Source organism: Chrysemys picta, chromosome 14 (assembly GCF_011386835.1).
Source record: "Chrysemys picta bellii isolate R12L10 chromosome 14, ASM1138683v2, whole genome shotgun sequence".
Classification (NCBI taxonomy): domain Eukaryota; kingdom Metazoa; phylum Chordata; order Testudines; family Emydidae; genus Chrysemys; species Chrysemys picta.
The window spans coordinates 2,685,457-2,702,314 of record NC_088804.1 but is presented as its reverse complement, the minus strand read 5'-3'; the positions used below and the strand labels follow the sequence as shown (position 1 = coordinate 2,702,314).

The window sequence follows — 16,858 nt, the reverse complement described above, 5'->3', positions numbered from 1 at the left end:
AGAGATTGTGGAGCACACAGCAAGCTGCAATAACAATGGGGATATTGGTTTTGCTGAGATCAGAGCGAGTCAGTAAGCTTCTCCATCTCCCCTTGAGACGTCCAAAAGCACACTCCACCACCATTCTGCACTTGCTCAGCCGGTAGTTGAAGAGTTCTTTTTCAGTGTCCAGGGCGCCTGTATAGGGCTTCATGAGCCAGGGCATTAGCGGGTAGGCTGGGTCCCCGAGGATCACTATAGGCATCTCCGCATCCCCAAGAGTTATTTTCTGGTCCGGGAAGTAAATACCTTCCTGCAGGCGTCTAAACAGACCAGAGTGCCTGAAAACACGAGCGTCATGAACCTTGCCCGGCCATCCTACATTGATGTTTGTAAAACGTCCCCTATGGTCCACCAGTGCTTGCAGCACCATTGAAAAGTAGCCCTTTCGGTTAATGTACTGGCTGGCCTGGTGGTCAGGTCCCAGGATAGGAATGTGAGTTCCATCGATAGCCCCACCGCAGTTTGGGAATCCCATCGCGGCGAAGCCATCTATGATGACCTGGACGTTACCAAGGGTCACTACCTTTGACAGCAGTAGCTCAACGATTGCGTTGGCTACTTGCATCACAGCAACCCCCACGGTAGATTTTCCGACGCCAAAGTGATTCGTGACTGACCGGTAGCTGTCTGGCGTTGCAAGCTTCCAGAGGGCTATGGCCACTCGCTTCTGGACAGTCAGGGCTGCTCGCATCCGGGTGTCCTTGCGCTTCAGGGCAGGGGACAGCAACTCACAAAGTTCCAGGAAAGTTCCCTTCCGCATACGAAAGTTTCGCAGCCACTGTGATTCATCCCAGACCTGCAGCACTATGCGGTCCCACCAGTCCGTGCTTGTTTCCCGGGCCCAGAATCGCCGTTCCACAGCATCAACATGACCCATTGCCACCATGATGTTCACGGCGCGGGGTCCCGTGCTTTGTGAGAGGTCTGTGCCACTCTCAGACTTCATGTCCTCACCGCGCTGCCGTAGCCTCCTCGCCTGACTTCTCAGCATCTGCCTCTGGGAAAGGTGCATGATAAGGTGCGAGGTGTTGACAACGGCCATAACTGCAGCGATGGTCGCAGCGGGCTCCATGCTCGCAGTGCTGTGGCGTCCGCACTGTCACTCACCAGAAAAGTGCGCGAACTGATTGCCCGCCGGCGCTTTCAGGGAGGGAGGGCGGGAGTGACGGTTGGATGACGACAGTTACCCAAAACCACCCTCGACACATTTTTTCCCCCAGCAGGCATTGGGGGCTCGACCCAGAATTCCAATGGGCAGCGGGGACTGCGGGAACTGTGGGATAGCTGCTCACAGTGCACCGCTTCCAATGTCGACGCTTGCCCCGTTAGTGTGGACTCACAAAGTCGAATTACTGTCCTTAGTGTGGATACACACGTTCAACTTTGTAATATCGATTCCACATATTCGATTTAAGTACAATCGAACTACTCTCGTAGTGTAGACATACCCTCAGATTGTCTGGATTATGCACCTGTGAAAGCAGTAATAAATGGACTGATACTAGGCACCAAGGATAGGGGGACCCCCTTTTATGGGCTCAGGCCTGCTGGACTGACCTTTCAGAGGGGAGGGATAGTTCAATGGTTTGAGCATTGGCCTGTTAAACCCAGGGTTGTGAGTTCAATCCTTGAGGGGGCCATTTGGGGATTTAGTTGGCGATTCGTCCTCCTTTGAGCAGGGGGTTGGACTAGATGACCTCCTAGGGTCCCTTCCAACCCTAATATTCTATGATTTGTGGGCTCTGGCCGGGCTCTATGTGGGCCTGTGCCGGGCCCGTCTGGGTGAGCCAGCACTCTGGGGGCCCAGGCTGGGCAGGTGGTTTGTGGGCCTGGGCCTGGCCTAGCTGGGTGGGCCAGCCCAGCCCTTTGGTCCTCTGCAGCCACTGGGGGAAATATTCAAAGGGTGAGTGGGAGGGAATTGGGGGAAGTTTCCTGAGCACGTGCCTCATTCATGGGCATAGACATGTAAGGCTTCTACTCGCCCTAAGTCAGTGGGAGCAGTTGGGTAGTACCTCACTACCCTACAGAGAACGCCACCAATGGCTCCCTAGCAGAGACCACAGCCTAGTGTTCTGTGTGAGGCTATGGCATAGAAGGGGCCCCTCAAAGCGAGCTACATCGCAGGCTGTCAAGGCTGATTCCCCACTCTGGCACTCCGAGTGCAGAAGGTGGGGTCCTCAAGGATTCTAAAAATTAATACTGGCCACTCCAGGCTTGTATTAAACTCCCAAGGTTACAGCTTCTCTCTGACCTTGGCTAGGTAAACGCTGCCACCACCCAAATGCAAAAATCCCCCTGGGACCCAGGAAGGAGCACTTGGGAATTCCTCCTTGTGGGGTACCCTGAAGCCCTTTCACCCCTCTCCGGGTTTATGAGACGACATTTTAGTGAAAGGGGTTAAAGTTTGGGAACCACTGAACTAGGAGAAACAGGAGTTGATTTGTCTGTCAGAGAAAACATGCCTTCCTCTAGCAACGTGTTTCCTCCTGTGCGGCTCTGGCCGGACTGAAAGATGCCAGGCAAATCCAGAGGAAATCAGCACGGAAGAGTGCATTTTAGCTGCAGCCACTAGGGGAAATGCACCAGGGCGAGGGAACTAGGGGAAGTTTCCTGAGCACACGCCTACAGAGCAGGACACGTGACAGCTCAGGGAGCATGGCGGGGCTCAACGTCCGCAGCGTTCTAGTGACCGGATCCAATCGGGGAATTGGGCTGGAGCTGGTGAAGCAGCTGCTGGGGAAATCAAACCCGCCGCAGTGGGTCTTTGCCACCTGCCGGGACCCAGAGGGAGCACGAGGACAGGTCAGGAATTACATAACATCTGGCTTTGTTATTGGCACCGCTCCAACACTGTGCACTTGCTGCTAAATAACGAGAGCCGGTCTCATCTGAGAGCTGCCTTCGGGCTTGCAGTCGTGTTCATAAGGAAAGCTGGGGAGGGGCTGCTTATCTGGCCTACGTCCCTGGAATGAACGGCTGCTTTCTGGTAGTAAGTGTCCTTGCAGCCGTTTCTGGGGCAGCTCAGAGCAATGCACCAATCTATGCTCAGGCAAACTCAGTCTCTGCCAGCCTGTGCTGAGCTACCGACCAGCTGGACAGCTGGGGCCACTGAGAGGGGCCTGAGCAAAAACCCTGCATCGATCTAACCACTCCGGAAACTCACCCCGAAGGCAAGAGATTTGCCATTGGCCTCTAGCTACATAATGCACTGAGCCAGGCTGGCCTTTGCAGCTGTGCAAAGTGAGGGGCAAAGGCAACCAGGCTGCTTAGGGAGCCTTTGCACAGCTGTGAATGAGCATGCCCACCCGTGCAAGGCCGTAGAGAAGCTGGCCCAGTGAGCTCTGGGCAGCAGCTGTGGCTAATTGTGTTGAAATCCAAGTGCTCCCAAGTTAGAAAGCACCAGAATGATGGTGCCCATGCAGCCTTAACTTGCCCCCCTTGCACAGGCATTACGTACTGTGTTTACTTACATTAGTGCAGACTCCCTCTTTGCACGGGACCCCTCAGTGTTCAGGAGGGACCTGCTCTAGGGCTGGAGCAGGGCGATGTAGTACTGGGGCAGGCGGGGCTAGGCCTCCCCCGTTGAGTAAGGGGGAGGAACCACCCATCCCAGGCTACAATTGAGTTCTGGGGACAAGAAAGGAAAAAAGAGCAGCGTGGTGAGGTCAGAGGTAAAGCATCAGGGAGTCAGAGGTGGACACTGAGCAGAGAACGCCAGATGGCACCCACTGCTCCTCAAAGGTGTCCAAGGAGTTAGTGGACACGGCCCAGAGGATCTCTGCTTGGAGACGGGAGCACAAGGGACTAGAAATGGTCCCCACAGTCACAAGGCACCCCGTCCCCCATCCAGCTTCCTCCCCTGGGCTGCTGGATGGCCGTCCTGCCCAGTGCCTCAAGGAGGCTGACAAGGCAGTCCTGAGACTTCGTGGGCCATGGGTGGGGGGGTGCATAGATCAGGAGCTGGGGGGAGCCACAGCCTGAGTGAGAGGCTCTGGAGGAGCCGGAAGGGGGCTGCAACCTGACGCACCCTACTTGCACCAGGGCATGGGCAGCGGGTATAATAGGCAAGGCTGAGCCTTCCCTGGCGCACCCGCTGCCGGACACCTGGGCTGTGGTGGCCCCGCCCCTTCTGCTCCCTGCTCCGCCCCTTCCCCAAGGACCCCACCCACCGCCTGCTGCTGCTGGCTGGTGAGTTCCTCCTCTCCTCCACTGCACCCCCCATCTCCGGAGGTGCTCACCGCATCCCACCTCACCCCACCTCCCGTGGGGGCAGGCGAGTGAGGAGGGATGTGGCAGGGGAAGGTCTACGGGGAGGGGTGAGGAGGCGACTGGTGGGCAGCTGGGGGAGGGTCTCGTGGTAGGTGGAGGGGTCTAGCGCGGGAGTGAGGAGTCAGGCGAGGGGGTTGACGGGGGTGAGGAGCTGGGTAGAGGGTTCTGGAGGGAGTGAAGAGTCAGGCGGTGGGTTCTGAAGGGGGGTGAGGAGGCAAGTGGTGGGCAGGTGGGGGGGTGTCTTGTGGTAGGTGGGGGGTCTGGCGCGGGAGTGATGAGTCAGGTTGGGGGATTGACGGGGGTGAGGAGCTGGGCGGGGGGTTCTGGAGGGGGGTTGAGGAGGCGAGCGATGGGCAGGTGCGGGGGGTCTCATGGTGGGTCTGCCAGGGGCGTGAGGAGGTGAGCGGCGGGTGGGCAGGGGGGTGAGGACGCCAGCGGTGGACGGACAAGCAGGGGGGTGAGGAAGGATGTGGCGGGTGGGGGGGATGAGGAGGGACGTGGGGAGCGGGGGGGGGGGGCTGACCTGGGAGGGGGTGAGGCCTGGGATGGGGACAGAGTGTGGGCGGGTCTAGGGGTGAAGAGGCGGGACAGGGAGCTTGCCTCCCCCAGGGGAAGTTTCACCCACCGGCCCTGCCCCGGGGTCCTTGCTGCAGAAGGGGCAGGTGTCAGGAATTCATGACCCATGGCAATCGTGTGCTCATGCCCCTGGCTCAGTGGAGGAGCTACCAGCTGGTATCCCCAGGGGGCCCTGGAGCCAGAGTGGAGTAGGGGCTTGCCCACCATTGTTCCTCGCCCCCCGCAGCCGGCAGCAAACTGGAGAGAGTACAGAGGAGAGCAACAGAAATGAGAAAAGGTTCAGAAAACCTGACCTGAGGAAGGGTTTAAAAGATCGGGGCATGTTTAGTCTGAGAAAAGCAGATTGAGGGGGGACCTGAGAACAGTTTTCAAATGTGTGAAGGGCTGGCACAAAGAGGATGGTGATCAATTGTTCTCCATCTCCACTGAAGTGATGGGCTTAATCTGCAGCCAGAGAGATGTTGGTTAGATATTAGAAAAACTTTCCAACTCTCAGGGTAGTTAAGTTCTGGAACAGGCTTCCAAAGGAGACTGTGGAATCCCCGTCACTGGGGGGGTTAAGAACAGGTTGGACAAACCCGTCAGGGCTGGTCTAGGTTCAACGGTCCTGCTTCTGCACAGCGGGCTGGACTAGATGATCTATTGAGGTCCCTTCCAGCTGGACACATCTGGAATAAACTGCCTAGGGAGGTTGTGGAATCTCCATCTCTGGAGATATTTAAGAGCAGGTTAGATAAATGTCTACCCGGGATGGTCTAGACAGTACTTGGTCCTGCCATGAGGGCAGGGGACTGGACTCGATGACCTTTTGAGGTCCCTTCCACTCCTAGAATCTATGAATCTATGAGTGTTTTATTGGCATGATTTCTATACCAGCTGTATTTTAGAGCCTGTCCTCTCCAGTTAAGAGTCTGGGGCCAACCTCGGTGAGACCTTACCAATGATCTGGTGGTAGCAAGGACGCTTTAAAATCGTGCTGATCTCTCTTGCTCTGAGGAACCCGCTAAGAGCAGGCCTCCTTCCACTGGCTCAGCATGAAGTCACAAGGAAAGAGACATCCCAATATCCTGGAGGGAAAAGCGAGAGTGATGTTTCTTGGGAAGGAGAGTGTGGTTCTGCTCTGGCAAGTGACCGTGAGACTGATCATTTACCAGACCTGTTACCTGGGTACGGTTCTCTGGGCAACACAGGCAGGGCAGACTGGAGCTGTGCCAGCTCCCTGTGCAGGGGTCGTTCAGAGCACCAGCGACTCTAGCGACTCAGGGACACCCCCGGGGAAGCCAGCACAGCTCAGGGAGACGGGGGTGAGGAGGTGTATACCTCCGCAGGATTGCTCCCTACATTCCAATCACAGGGCTGCTCGGTTCCATCTGCGCTCGCACACTGCCGCCACCACAGTGCGCTTGCACGGGGCACGCCCAGGCAGAGCCTGCCCTGCAGGTATCTTTGTTTTACAGGCAATGGTGCCGGAGAAGTAAATGATGGCTCGAGAGACCAGAGCCCCCTTTGGAACAGCACATTAATTTGCCTTTGTAAGGCACCAGATGGCTACAGGACTGAGGGGTCTTTAAAAACAGGACAATTGGGTGCTTGGGACTTGCTCCGAAATGCCAGCCTGGGATGCGTGTCTGCCAGTACCCCAGAGAGCTGCACACAGTACAGAGAAATCTATCACTAGAAAGATGGATCCCAGGGGAGGGGTCTGATTCTCCCTTTAGCCCAGGGTAGATCAGGAGTGACTCTGTGTAAGGTAGTGGAGTTACACTGGGATAAAACTGGCTGCAGAGACAGGAGAATCTCAAGGTAGACTTTTATAAAAATGTTATTAAGATGATGTTTAAAAGAAGTGAGCGGTACAGAGTTTAAGTGTAGAAGTTTCTGGTTATCGGGGAATAACGTACAGATTATCAAGGGGTGCGATGTTCGGTTTATTATCTTTTGGCGTAAGGAATACATAATCTGCAATATCCCCAAGTGAGGGTAAAAGATTACCTGGCCAAAGTACAGACATTGAGAGAGGAGGGTATGTTGTTCATAGAATGGCTATGTTCAGGTGTGGAGTATAATGAGTGGATACGATGATGAGGATGGAGTGACCCTCATTTGGGGAGATTTAATATTCAGTGGGTTTATGGTTCCAGTTCATATGGTCCAACGGAGAAAGTTTCTCGGTCCCTTTCTCATAGTCAATGCACAATGTCGCTCCAGCTCACGCCTCCTAGTACTGTCGGTGGCCGGTGATGTGTTTGGTGTAGATGTCCCTGGACCATCGGTAGGGACGGCTCTATGTATTTTGCCGCCCCAAGCATGGCAGTCAGGCAGCCTTCGGCGGCATGTCTGCGGGAGGTCCACTGGTAACGTGGATTTGGCAGCATGCCTGCAGGGTCTGCCGGTCCCGCACCTTCGGCGTACCCGCCGCCGAATTGCCGCTGAAGCCACGGGACTGGCAGACTTCCCGCAGGCATACCGCTGAAGGCTACCTGACTGCCACCCTCACGGCGACCGGCAGGCTGCCCCCCGTGGCTTGCTGCCCAAGGCACGCGCTTGGTGCACTGGTGCCTGGAGCCGCCCCTGACCATCGGATGGTGTCTGAGACCATGAGGCACCTCATGAGCCATGCGTAGCGTCGACCGATCCTGCATGTCCGCAGCACATGCTCATTGCAGGGGTCCCAGGCACCCAGGGCTCCAACGATCAGGGTGTCCATCTGCCCCTCGAAGTCCTTCGCTCTCAGGGTGTCGGCCAGGGGAGCGTACTTTTCCAGCTTACGAAAGGCCGCGGTCCTGTTTTCAAAGGAGATTGTGATATTTACGTGCCAGACGTGCTAAAGATTCATATGTCCCTTCATGCTTGAACCACCATCCAGAGGACATGTTTCCATGCTGATGACACTCTTTAAAAAAAAATAATGCATTAATTAAATTTGTGACTGAACTCCTTGGGGAGAATCGTATGTCTCCTGCTCTGTTTTACTCACATTCGGCTATATATATTTCATGTTATGGGAGTCTCAGATGATGACCCAGCATGTTGTTCGTTTTAAGAACAATTTCATTGCATATTTGACAAAACGCAAAGAAGGTACCAATGTGAGATTTCTAAAAATAGCTACAGCACTCGACCCAAGGTTTAAGACTCTGAAGTGCCTTCAAAATCTGGAAGGGACGAGGTGTGGAGCATGCTTTCAGAAGTCTTAAAAGAGCAACACTCCAATGTGGAAACTACAGAACCCGAACCATCAAAAAAGAAAATCAACCTTCTGCTGGTGGCATCTGACTCAGATGATGAAAATGAACATGCGTCGGTCCGCTCTGCTTTGGATTGTTATCGAGCAGAACTGGTCAGCAGCATGGACACATGTCCTCTGGAACGGTGGTTGAAGCATGAAGGGACATATGAATCTTAATTATCTTGCGATGCCGGCTACAAAAGTGCCATGCGAATGCCTGTTCTCACTTTCAGGTGACATTGTAAACAAGAAGTGGGCAGCGTTATCTCCTGCAAATGTAAACAAGCTTGTTTGTCTGAACGATTGGCTGAGCAAGCAGTAGGACTGAGAGGACTTGTAGGCTCTAAAGTTTTACATTGTTTTATTTTTGAATGCAGTTATTTTTGTATATAATTCTACATTTGTAAGGTCAACTTTCATGATAAAGAGATTGCACTACAGTACTTGTATTAGGTGAATTGAAAAATACTATTTCTTTTGTTTTTTACAGTGCAAATATTTGTAATCATAAATAAATATAAAGTGAGCACTGTACACTTTGTATTCTGTGTTGTAATTGAAATCAATATATTTGAAAATGTAGAAAACATCCACAAATATTTAAATGAATGGTATTCTATTATTGTTTAACAGTGCAATTAATCGCACAATTATTCATGATTGATATTTTTTAATCGCATGATTAATTGCGATCATTTTTTTTAATAGCTTGACAGCCCTAACTTAAATTAAATACAGGTTCAATTTTTAAAAATAAACCTATTGTAAATTAAATTTGAAATGTAAGGCCTAAATTTATTATAATCTATTAAAATCATTTAAATTAAACAGAAAAAATAATATTCACCAGTTCTGCTTTGCTGCCAAGCGTTAAAGCAAGTCAAACTACTGAACTGGGGAAGTCACTGTCTAGGCACCTGGAACCAGAGTTTCTGAAGTGGATGACTTGATCGTTACCTGTTCTGTTCATTCCTTCTGGGGCACCTGGCATTGGCCACTGTTCGCAGACAGGACACTGGGCTGGATGGACCTTTGGTCTGACCCAGTCTGGCCGTTCTTATGTTTTTATGAAGTGCTAACCCGGCTTTTGACAGCAGTAGCCTCTTCAGCAGGTGCAAAGAATATCTTCCTCATATCAGTTTATGTAACTCCTTAAAGTTCAATGACTAGTTCTTTCTAAGTTAAGAAGCAACTTGGGAGCTGGAAAAACAGAAAAGCTTGTTTTCCTCTTCCAGGTTTGAGAGGATGAGATCTGTTAGTCCTAAAATCTTGTGGAACATGGTACCAGAAACCATCAGCTCAGGTCACTAACTACAAATACTTCCTTTGTTTTAATAAATCAGTTTTAAATGTAAATATTTTTGATAAATGATTTTTCTTATGTATCCAGCACATTTAAAGTAGTTTTATTTTAACTAATACCAAAAAATGCTGGTTTTGCACATTTTACATTAATTTGAATTGCCATCCAAGTAGAGCTTGATACAAATCACAAGTAAAAACTTAACCATCTAGTAAGTAAAAAATGCATCACTCACCATTTTCTAACTGGGACGGTCCTCGACATGCCAGCGTGGCCTAACTTTGGAGTGCATGACTTTGCAGCCATAATGTTCTTTTAGCGTAGGGCTTTTTGTGTGTGACTGAATATGGGGGACTGTGGGAATCTCCCTGTTCTCCAGATCTGTCCCGGTGTCTAGGGGCCTGAGCCAACTCCCATTAAAGTCAACAGAGAGACTCCCATGGACTTCAGTGGGAGTTTGCTCGGGCTCAGTTTTGCGTGTTATTGTAAATATTGCTCCTGTGACCCAACCCCTAACTCCGGGACTGATTCTCCGCCTTTCTCACTCAGCCTGTCCAAGCTGGTGGGACAATGAAGCAAATAGGGTAAGTGTGTTTGTGCACATGTGCGAGTACAGTCCCTCATGGACACAGACGTGCCACGGTGCAGTGGGGGAGGTCTAGGTTGGATATTAGGAAACACTATTTCACTAGGAGGGTGGTGAAGCACTGGAATGGGTTACCTAGGGAGGTGGTGGAATCTCCTTCCTTAGAGGTTTTTAAGGTCCGACTTGACAAAGCCCTGGCTGGGATGATTTAGTTGGGGATTGGTCCTGCTTTGAGCAGGGGGTTGGACTAGATGACCTCCTGAGGTCCCTTCCAACCCTAATCTTCTATGATTCTATGATACACTTATCGTCGGCCTGAAATCAGTGGGAGCAGTTGGGCAGTACTGCCACACACTACGGAGACAGACTCTGGCCCTCAGTTCGTATGTGGCTTCGGGGCCGTAGCCCGGCCCTTACCTCTGCCTTCTGCTGCAGCTTTCCATTGTTCTCCATGTTTCTCTTTTTTAGGAGCTGCGGAATCTGGTTTCCAAACATCCAAACCTGGTGATAGTGAAGCTAGGTATGTGCTCTGCCACCGAACGAGTCCCTGCAAGTCTGGGTGCTCCAGCTGTGGGACTGGCTGTTCCCCTCCTGGGCCTGTGCACTAGACTTCCTGAAAGCAGCTCTCACGTTCAGCTGCTAACCCCCAAAGCCATTCCTGTGTTTCTCAGCTCTCTGTGCACTGCTGCAAAGTCAGCTGTGCCAAGCTTCCTGAAACCCATCTGCCACTCGGGCCCGGGATCTCGTCAGCTGCCCCGGAATCTGCATGGGGCATATAAAAAGCTCAGGTTCTTTGGGAAGAAACACGAGATTTTCCCATGGGGTGGCTTGGGGTCTCAGGAGGGGAGGCATGGCATAGCTGGGGTTTCTCCAGGAAGGGTGGGGCTCCAGTCCTGGAGGGAGGGGTGCTCAGGGCTTCTCCAGGAGGGGGGCCTCAGGCAGAAGGAGTGAGGCCAGGGGGACTAGCCTCCCTGAAGGGGGGCTCCACCCGCCACCCATGGCTGTGCCTCTGTGGCGCTTCAGTAAGGACGCTGCTGCACCGTGGGGAGAGCATCTCCCGTCAGCGTGGTTACTCCACCTCCGCAAGCGGCCCAAGCAGTGTCCGTGGAGACGCCCTCCCGCCCACATAGCGCTGTCCACACCAGAGGCTAGGCTGGTAGGACTGAGTCGCGCAGGGCGGTGGCTGAGCAGCGTGGTCACACCGATTGTGAGGTTATAGTGCAGACCTGGCCTGAGGCATCGTGCATTTACACCAGGAGATACCCAGGGGGGTCCCAGATCCGGGTGTAGTGACTCCTGCACAGCGCTGCTTTTATGGCCCTCAGAGCGCTCATTGGTACCAGACAGGTGTGGTGTGCCAGCCTATGCGCTGCATTTCTTTCTCCCAGCAGCAGAGCGCCATCTGGTGCCTGCAAGGAGATGGCAAGGTTAGTGCATCTGTGAGGTAGAGCCCAAGGTCACTGCCAGGTGACTGGGTTTATCTAGGACCCAGACTTGTTTCTTGGCATCCTTCCCCTCATCCTCTCCTTCTGCGCTCCTCCTCTGGCGTCCTCACAGCCTCCCCAGCCTGTTCACAGCAGGGAGAGATCTTGCTTCCAAAAGGCTAAGTGCAGAAATGGGGACACGAAGGGCCGGGTGCTTTACTAGCTGTGTTTGTCTAACCCTCCCGCTCCGTCCTGGCACCTCTGGGGATCTGCATGGATTGGAACTGCCCCATGGCTATTTCTCCAGCACAGGACCCAGGAGGGTAACTGCAGAGAGAAGGGACAGGGTCTCCCCGGCCCCAAAGTGATGTGGAATCTGTGCTGCCCATGTCTAAGTTTCCAGCCCCCTTCCTCGGGTTCAGAGCCCCTGCTCTCATCTTAGCCGCGAATTCAGAGCACTGTCTCCACAGCTGGTTTGGGAACGCGGGCGCAAGACCAGCTAGCCCCAGTCTGTCGATCCCGGCACGCTGCTGCAAGCTGCATGGACAGACGCTCAGGGTCTCTCCGGAGATGCTTGTCTGAGCAGCCGTTGCTTGGGGACTGAAGTGCCTATGGTGAGGTGAACACTCTGGAGTGCGGCTCACCGAGTGGGCTCACTGCACTGGAGCGCTAGCCTGCACCCCCAGAGCTCTCAGCGCCTGTAACTCAACAAAGGGCTCTCGGTACCCCTAACCTCACAGCCCCTCCACCCTCTTCACAGACGCCGTGAATCCAGCAAGCATTGAGGAAGCAACCCGGAGGGTTGAGGAGCAGCTGGACGGCTCGGGCCTGAACCTGGTAATAAATAACGCTGGTATTTTCTCCGACGTGTCTCTGGCAACGGTGGATTCCGAAGAGATGCTGGGTGCCTACAAGACTAACGTGGTGGGGCCAATGTTGGTGGGCCAGGTAAGGCTGCAGTGGTCAGGATGCTGCTGCACTTCCAGGGAGCAGGTGTAAGGAGGGAGACCTCTGGAAGAAGGGGAGGGCTGAGCTGAGCTTCCAGCTGGAGAACTGGGGATATCAGCTGTGTCCATGGGACGGGGCGTAACCCGCGCACCAGCACCACCACAGTTAGAGGAGCTGGAGAGGGGTGGTCACCTCCCTGAATGCACCTGGGGCCAGCCTGTGCTCAGGGGGCATTAACAGAGCAGAGGGCGGGCCCCAGGCGTAGGGAGAGAGCTGGGTGCTCATGCTCTCCACAAAGGCAGAGATGCAGGGAGTCGGCTCCTGAGGGGGGCCTGGAATTGGAGGGAGAATCAGGAGCTGCTGAGGGATGACGCCTGCCTGAGCCCTGGGAAGGCAGAGAACGTTGCCAACCCTAGACTGTGGAGGGAGTGAGGCCCAGGCACCTTAGGAAAGAGGGGAGGTTGCTGCATTCTAGCCAAGGCTCAGCTACAAGGGAGGGGGGCAGCCAACTGAGCCCCATTTGGACAGAAGATTAAATTGTCTCTGGATTTCTGTTGCACTTGTTAAAGGACTCGGTGGCCCCGGAAGGGGTCAGACATTTGAATGTGGCTGGCCAGAGGATCAGGTCACGTATATGGCTGGAATGGGCCAAAGAACACAAGAGGGAAACTGAGGCGCAGTGGCTGCAGCATTCCATCGGGCCACCAGGGAGGTGCTGGCGTGGCAACTGGCTACAGTCCGAGTTTTCTTGTTAGGGCGCACAGCTCTTAGTGCACTCACGCCCCTCCGGCTCCTAGCACCAGCTGAGTGAGTGCAGCGCCCGGACGAACGGACCGGAGCGGACCGGAGCGGACCGGACGGTGCTGGCAGAGCCGGTCGGTCTCTGCCTGGCGGAGCGGCGGGAGACCCAGGCACGCGCTGCTCGGGGGCAGCCCGGAGCTCGCCCGCAGAGCTCCCCGGGTCCGGGGAGACGATCGCGGCCGCCCCTGGCTGCTCCAGCGGGCGGGGCATGAGAGCAGCGGGGTTCGGTGTGTGACCGGCCCGGAGCCGGGCCCGGCAGGGGAATCACCCGGATCTGTGGGCGCTGGGCCCGTAACGACACCGCGCGGCCCCACGCGTCCAGCGGCCCTGGCCTCCGCCCGGCCAGGTGTCGCGGGGCGTGCTGGGAGTTGTAGTTCGCACGCCAGGGCGCTCCGCCTGGGCCCTTGGACGGCTCCGCCACCTGCACTACGAGTCCCACAATGCCCCGCGCCTGCTGCCAGCCGCCTCGGCTGCGTGGGTGGGGTGGGAACGGACCCGACAGAAAAGGAAGCGGTGCAGGGGGAGCGTCCCACCGCCAGCCAGGGGCCCGCCTGGGTCTGTGCCCCCGGGCCTGGCCCGTGCTGGCTGCCCGCGCCCCTGCCCCTGCCGGGGGGGGTCCCTGCACTGCGCGGAGCGGAGGGGGCAGTTGTGGGGCGAGTCAGCGTGCGACGGGGGAGCTGGCGGTGACTGGGGGCGGAGGGGAGAGTCTGGGTTGAAGGTGGGGGTGGGGGCAGAGAGGAGGTTGAAGGTGGGGGTGGGGGCAGAGATAGGGAGGTTGAAGGTGGGGGAGGGAGGGGAGAGTCTGGGTTGAAGGTGAGGGTGGGGGCAGAGAGGGAGGTTGAAGGTGGGGGAGGGAGGGGAGAGTCTGGGTTGAAGGTGGGGGTGGGGGCAGAGGGAAGGAGGTTGAAGGCGGGGCTGGGCAGTAGCAGGGTAGGGGGAGATTGAGAGCCTTTGTGTGAAGGTGGGGGTTAATTGTGGGGACAGTAGGGTGGACCGGATGGGTGGGTGGGTGGGTGGGGGAGCCCAGGTGTGAAGGTTGGGGTAGGGGCTTGGCTTGAGGCTGGATTGGGGTAGCTTTGGTGGTAATGTCTGTCTGTCTCTCTCTCAGTGGCCCTTGCTCCCAGCAAAAGATGAGCACCAGCAATTTTCCTCCCCACACTCCACCCCAGTAACTTTACTGGCTCGCTTGCGTCACCACCCCTCATGACTACAAAGGGAGAAATAGGCTAAAAACTAACTTTTTAAAAAGTTTTGTAAACATTATTGCATCAAAGTAGAAAATCCAGTTTTCAAAAAATGTATTTATGAAATGTAACTTGGGTGGAGGTGGGGAGATGCAGGTGCAACTCCCCTGATTGCTGCATCCAGGCTTAATGTGGCTCATAGATGTGCTAGTTAAGCACAAGCAGGCCCTGAGGGCTTAAACAAAAAAGACAAAACTAACAGACAACACCTCTCCCACACAAATCAACCAAATTCAAGAGTATTCTGGGTATATTGACGCTAGCTGAGTTTGTTTTCTATGGGCTGAGTGCAAATCTCAATCAACTCTTATTTTGTTTAAATAAAAGTTTTCATCCCCATCCCAGCAGTACCAAGTGTACTATGGTGTCGTCGCACCAGGCCACACTTAGAAGGGGCCGGGGCCCATAACAACTACATGGGGGCCCACAAATATATTTGGCACCAGGCTCACAAAAGGTTAATCCGGCCCTGGTTGTCAAAAATACTTTATACAGATGCCTGTGTTCCCGATGGGAAACTGGGGCACAAGAAGGCATATTGGATGTGCCCAGGGTCACATAAATCAGTGGCAAAGCCAAGGATAGAGCCCAGAACTCTGCGTTTGGTCCTGTGCTCCCCCTTCATGCGTCACCTAGCGTGGGGCTTGGGAGTGCTCTTGAGGGACAGTTGCTCGGGGTGGGAGGAAGAGCCCAGAAGTTTGAGGCTAATTGAAAACCCTCCTTTTCTGGTCTGTGCTTCCCCCTGGGACTGTGCTGGATGGAGCTAGCTCCGAGAGCGAAGGGGTACTACCTCCGCTCAGACCCCATGGGACCATCTTCCCGCCAGGCGTTCCTGCCCTTGCTGAAGAAGGCTGCCCAGGGAAGTAGCCAGAAAGGGCTGAGCTGCAGCAAGGCGGCCATTGTCAACATCTCCTCTGTTCTGGGATCCATCGAGAGAGTCCCTGAGACGTTCTTCAAGCCAGTCATCTCCTACCGCTGCAGCAAGGTACGGCCCTGAGCCTGGATCCCAGGGGCAGTGGTATCCCCTGCTCATGTATGCTGCTATTCCAGCTGGGCAGTGTCCAAAGGCAGGACCTTGCAGGATGTAGCTGTGGGGCTCTTGGTTTTTACGTGCTGTGCCTTTAACATGCTCAGAGCTCTGGGTATGGCCTCACTGCAGCACTAAGCAGGCGTTTTGGCCTTAGTGTCGCTACTGCCTGTCACAGGAGCCGCACACGCTATGCTCTCTCCTGAGACCGTGCAGCTGCTCCTGGGTGTGGAGGAACACAGCCAGTGCGAGCGCATGGTAATGCCCTCGGCTCACGAGCCCTTCCCCTGCAGGCTGCTCTCAACATGCTGACCCGGTGCCAGGCGCTGAGCTATGCAGAGGACGGGATTCTGTGCGCTGCAGTTCACCCCGGCTGGGTGCAGACAGACATGGGCACCCAAAAGGTGGGTGTTGGGTCCCTGGGAGCAGCAATTGCGGCACGGGGGAGGGGCTGGGGTTCGGGAACCTCCCAGCGTAGAGCAGCTGTCTGCAGCAGTACATGAACTGATCCCTGCCTCCGGTGGTGCCTGGGCCTTTGAAGTAAGCCTGTGCAGGTCACGACTTCCAACCTCATGTCCAGCCTTCCAGCTTATCCAGTACACACTACCCAGCATGGCCCAGAGCTGCAAGCCAGAACCACGTGTGCCTGATCTGCCCGCACAGCCGCTGTGTGTGTGTGTGCGGTACCTATACGTGTAACTGACCAGTCACCTGCGTGCACACCTGCCAACTGTGCACACGCTCGTGGCTCTGCCGCTGGGCCATAGGAGCACGTACAGATAAACTCCCACGTCTGCGAGCGTGGGCGTATGCACGAGCAGGAAGCGTGCCCAGGCCTGACTGTGGGGTGACATGGCCCCAGAGAAGCAAGTCCAGCTTCCATAGGTGCTGGAACTTCGGGTGCTGGGGGGCTGCCAGACCCCCTGGCTTGAAGTGGTTTCCATCATATGCAGGGATTACAGTTTGGTTCAGTGGCTTAGCCCCCCCCCACTGTACACTTTGTTCCAGCCCCCGGTCAGCCTGTTGACTTCTGAATTTCCTGGACTCTTGCAGGCCGACCTGCCCGTGGACGAAAGCGTGCGGGGGATTCTCACTGTGCTTCCTACCCTCTCCGAGAAACACAGCGGGAGCTTCTGGAGCTGGGCAGGGGAGACTATTCCCTGGTGAGAGAGCAGCACGGTACGTGGGCTGAGAGCAGAGGTGCTGGGTGCCAGAAGTCCTGCGGCCCGAGAGGGGGGGCCATGACCTCAGGCGGTTCCCGGCTGCACATGCTCCATGGAATCTGTTTAGGTGTTTGCAGAGCTGAGGTCACGGAGTAGAAATCCCTTGTTTGTAAAGGCACCGGTGGATCCGCAGACGGGCCCATGAGCTCCCTGTAGCTGAGTCGCTAATAAATACCCTGAGACACA

General features: G+C 55.0%; 1 protein-coding gene across 2 annotated transcripts; it reads left to right on the top strand.

The window, feature by feature from the left end:
• Positions 1-2,662: 2,662 nt before the first annotated feature.
• Positions 2,663-16,858, top strand: LOC101945630 (C-signal-like). Of its 2 annotated transcripts, XM_005312263.4 has the most exons (6): positions 2,663-2,844; positions 10,474-10,525; positions 12,190-12,377; positions 15,249-15,407; positions 15,743-15,853; positions 16,503-16,858. In XM_005312263.4, exons 1-6 carry the CDS (start codon positions 2,698-2,700, stop codon positions 16,614-16,616), a joined length of 771 nt encoding a protein of 256 aa, XP_005312320.2. In that variant the 5' UTR covers positions 2,663-2,697; the 3' UTR covers positions 16,617-16,858. The 2 variants fall into 2 exon arrangements, with proteins under 2 accessions (XP_005312320.2, XP_042717292.2); XM_042861358.2 differs by lacking the exons at positions 2,663-2,844; positions 10,474-10,525; positions 12,190-12,377 and adding an exon at positions 13,546-13,861.

What these genes read in the sequence shown, in the direction of transcription:
- LOC101945630 (XM_005312263.4), top strand. Translation starts at nt 2,698, where the DNA reads ATGGCGGGGCTCAACGTCCGCAGCGTTCTAGTGACCGGATCCAATCGG. An exon ending in CAGAGGGAGCACGAGGACAG is followed by an intron (nt 2,845 to 10,473) that starts GTCAGGAATTAC and finishes TCTCTTTTTTAG; the next exon opens with GAGCTGCGGAATCTGGTTTC. An exon ending in TCTCCTACCGCTGCAGCAAG is followed by an intron (nt 15,408 to 15,742) that starts GTACGGCCCTGA and finishes CTTCCCCTGCAG; the next exon opens with GCTGCTCTCAACATGCTGAC.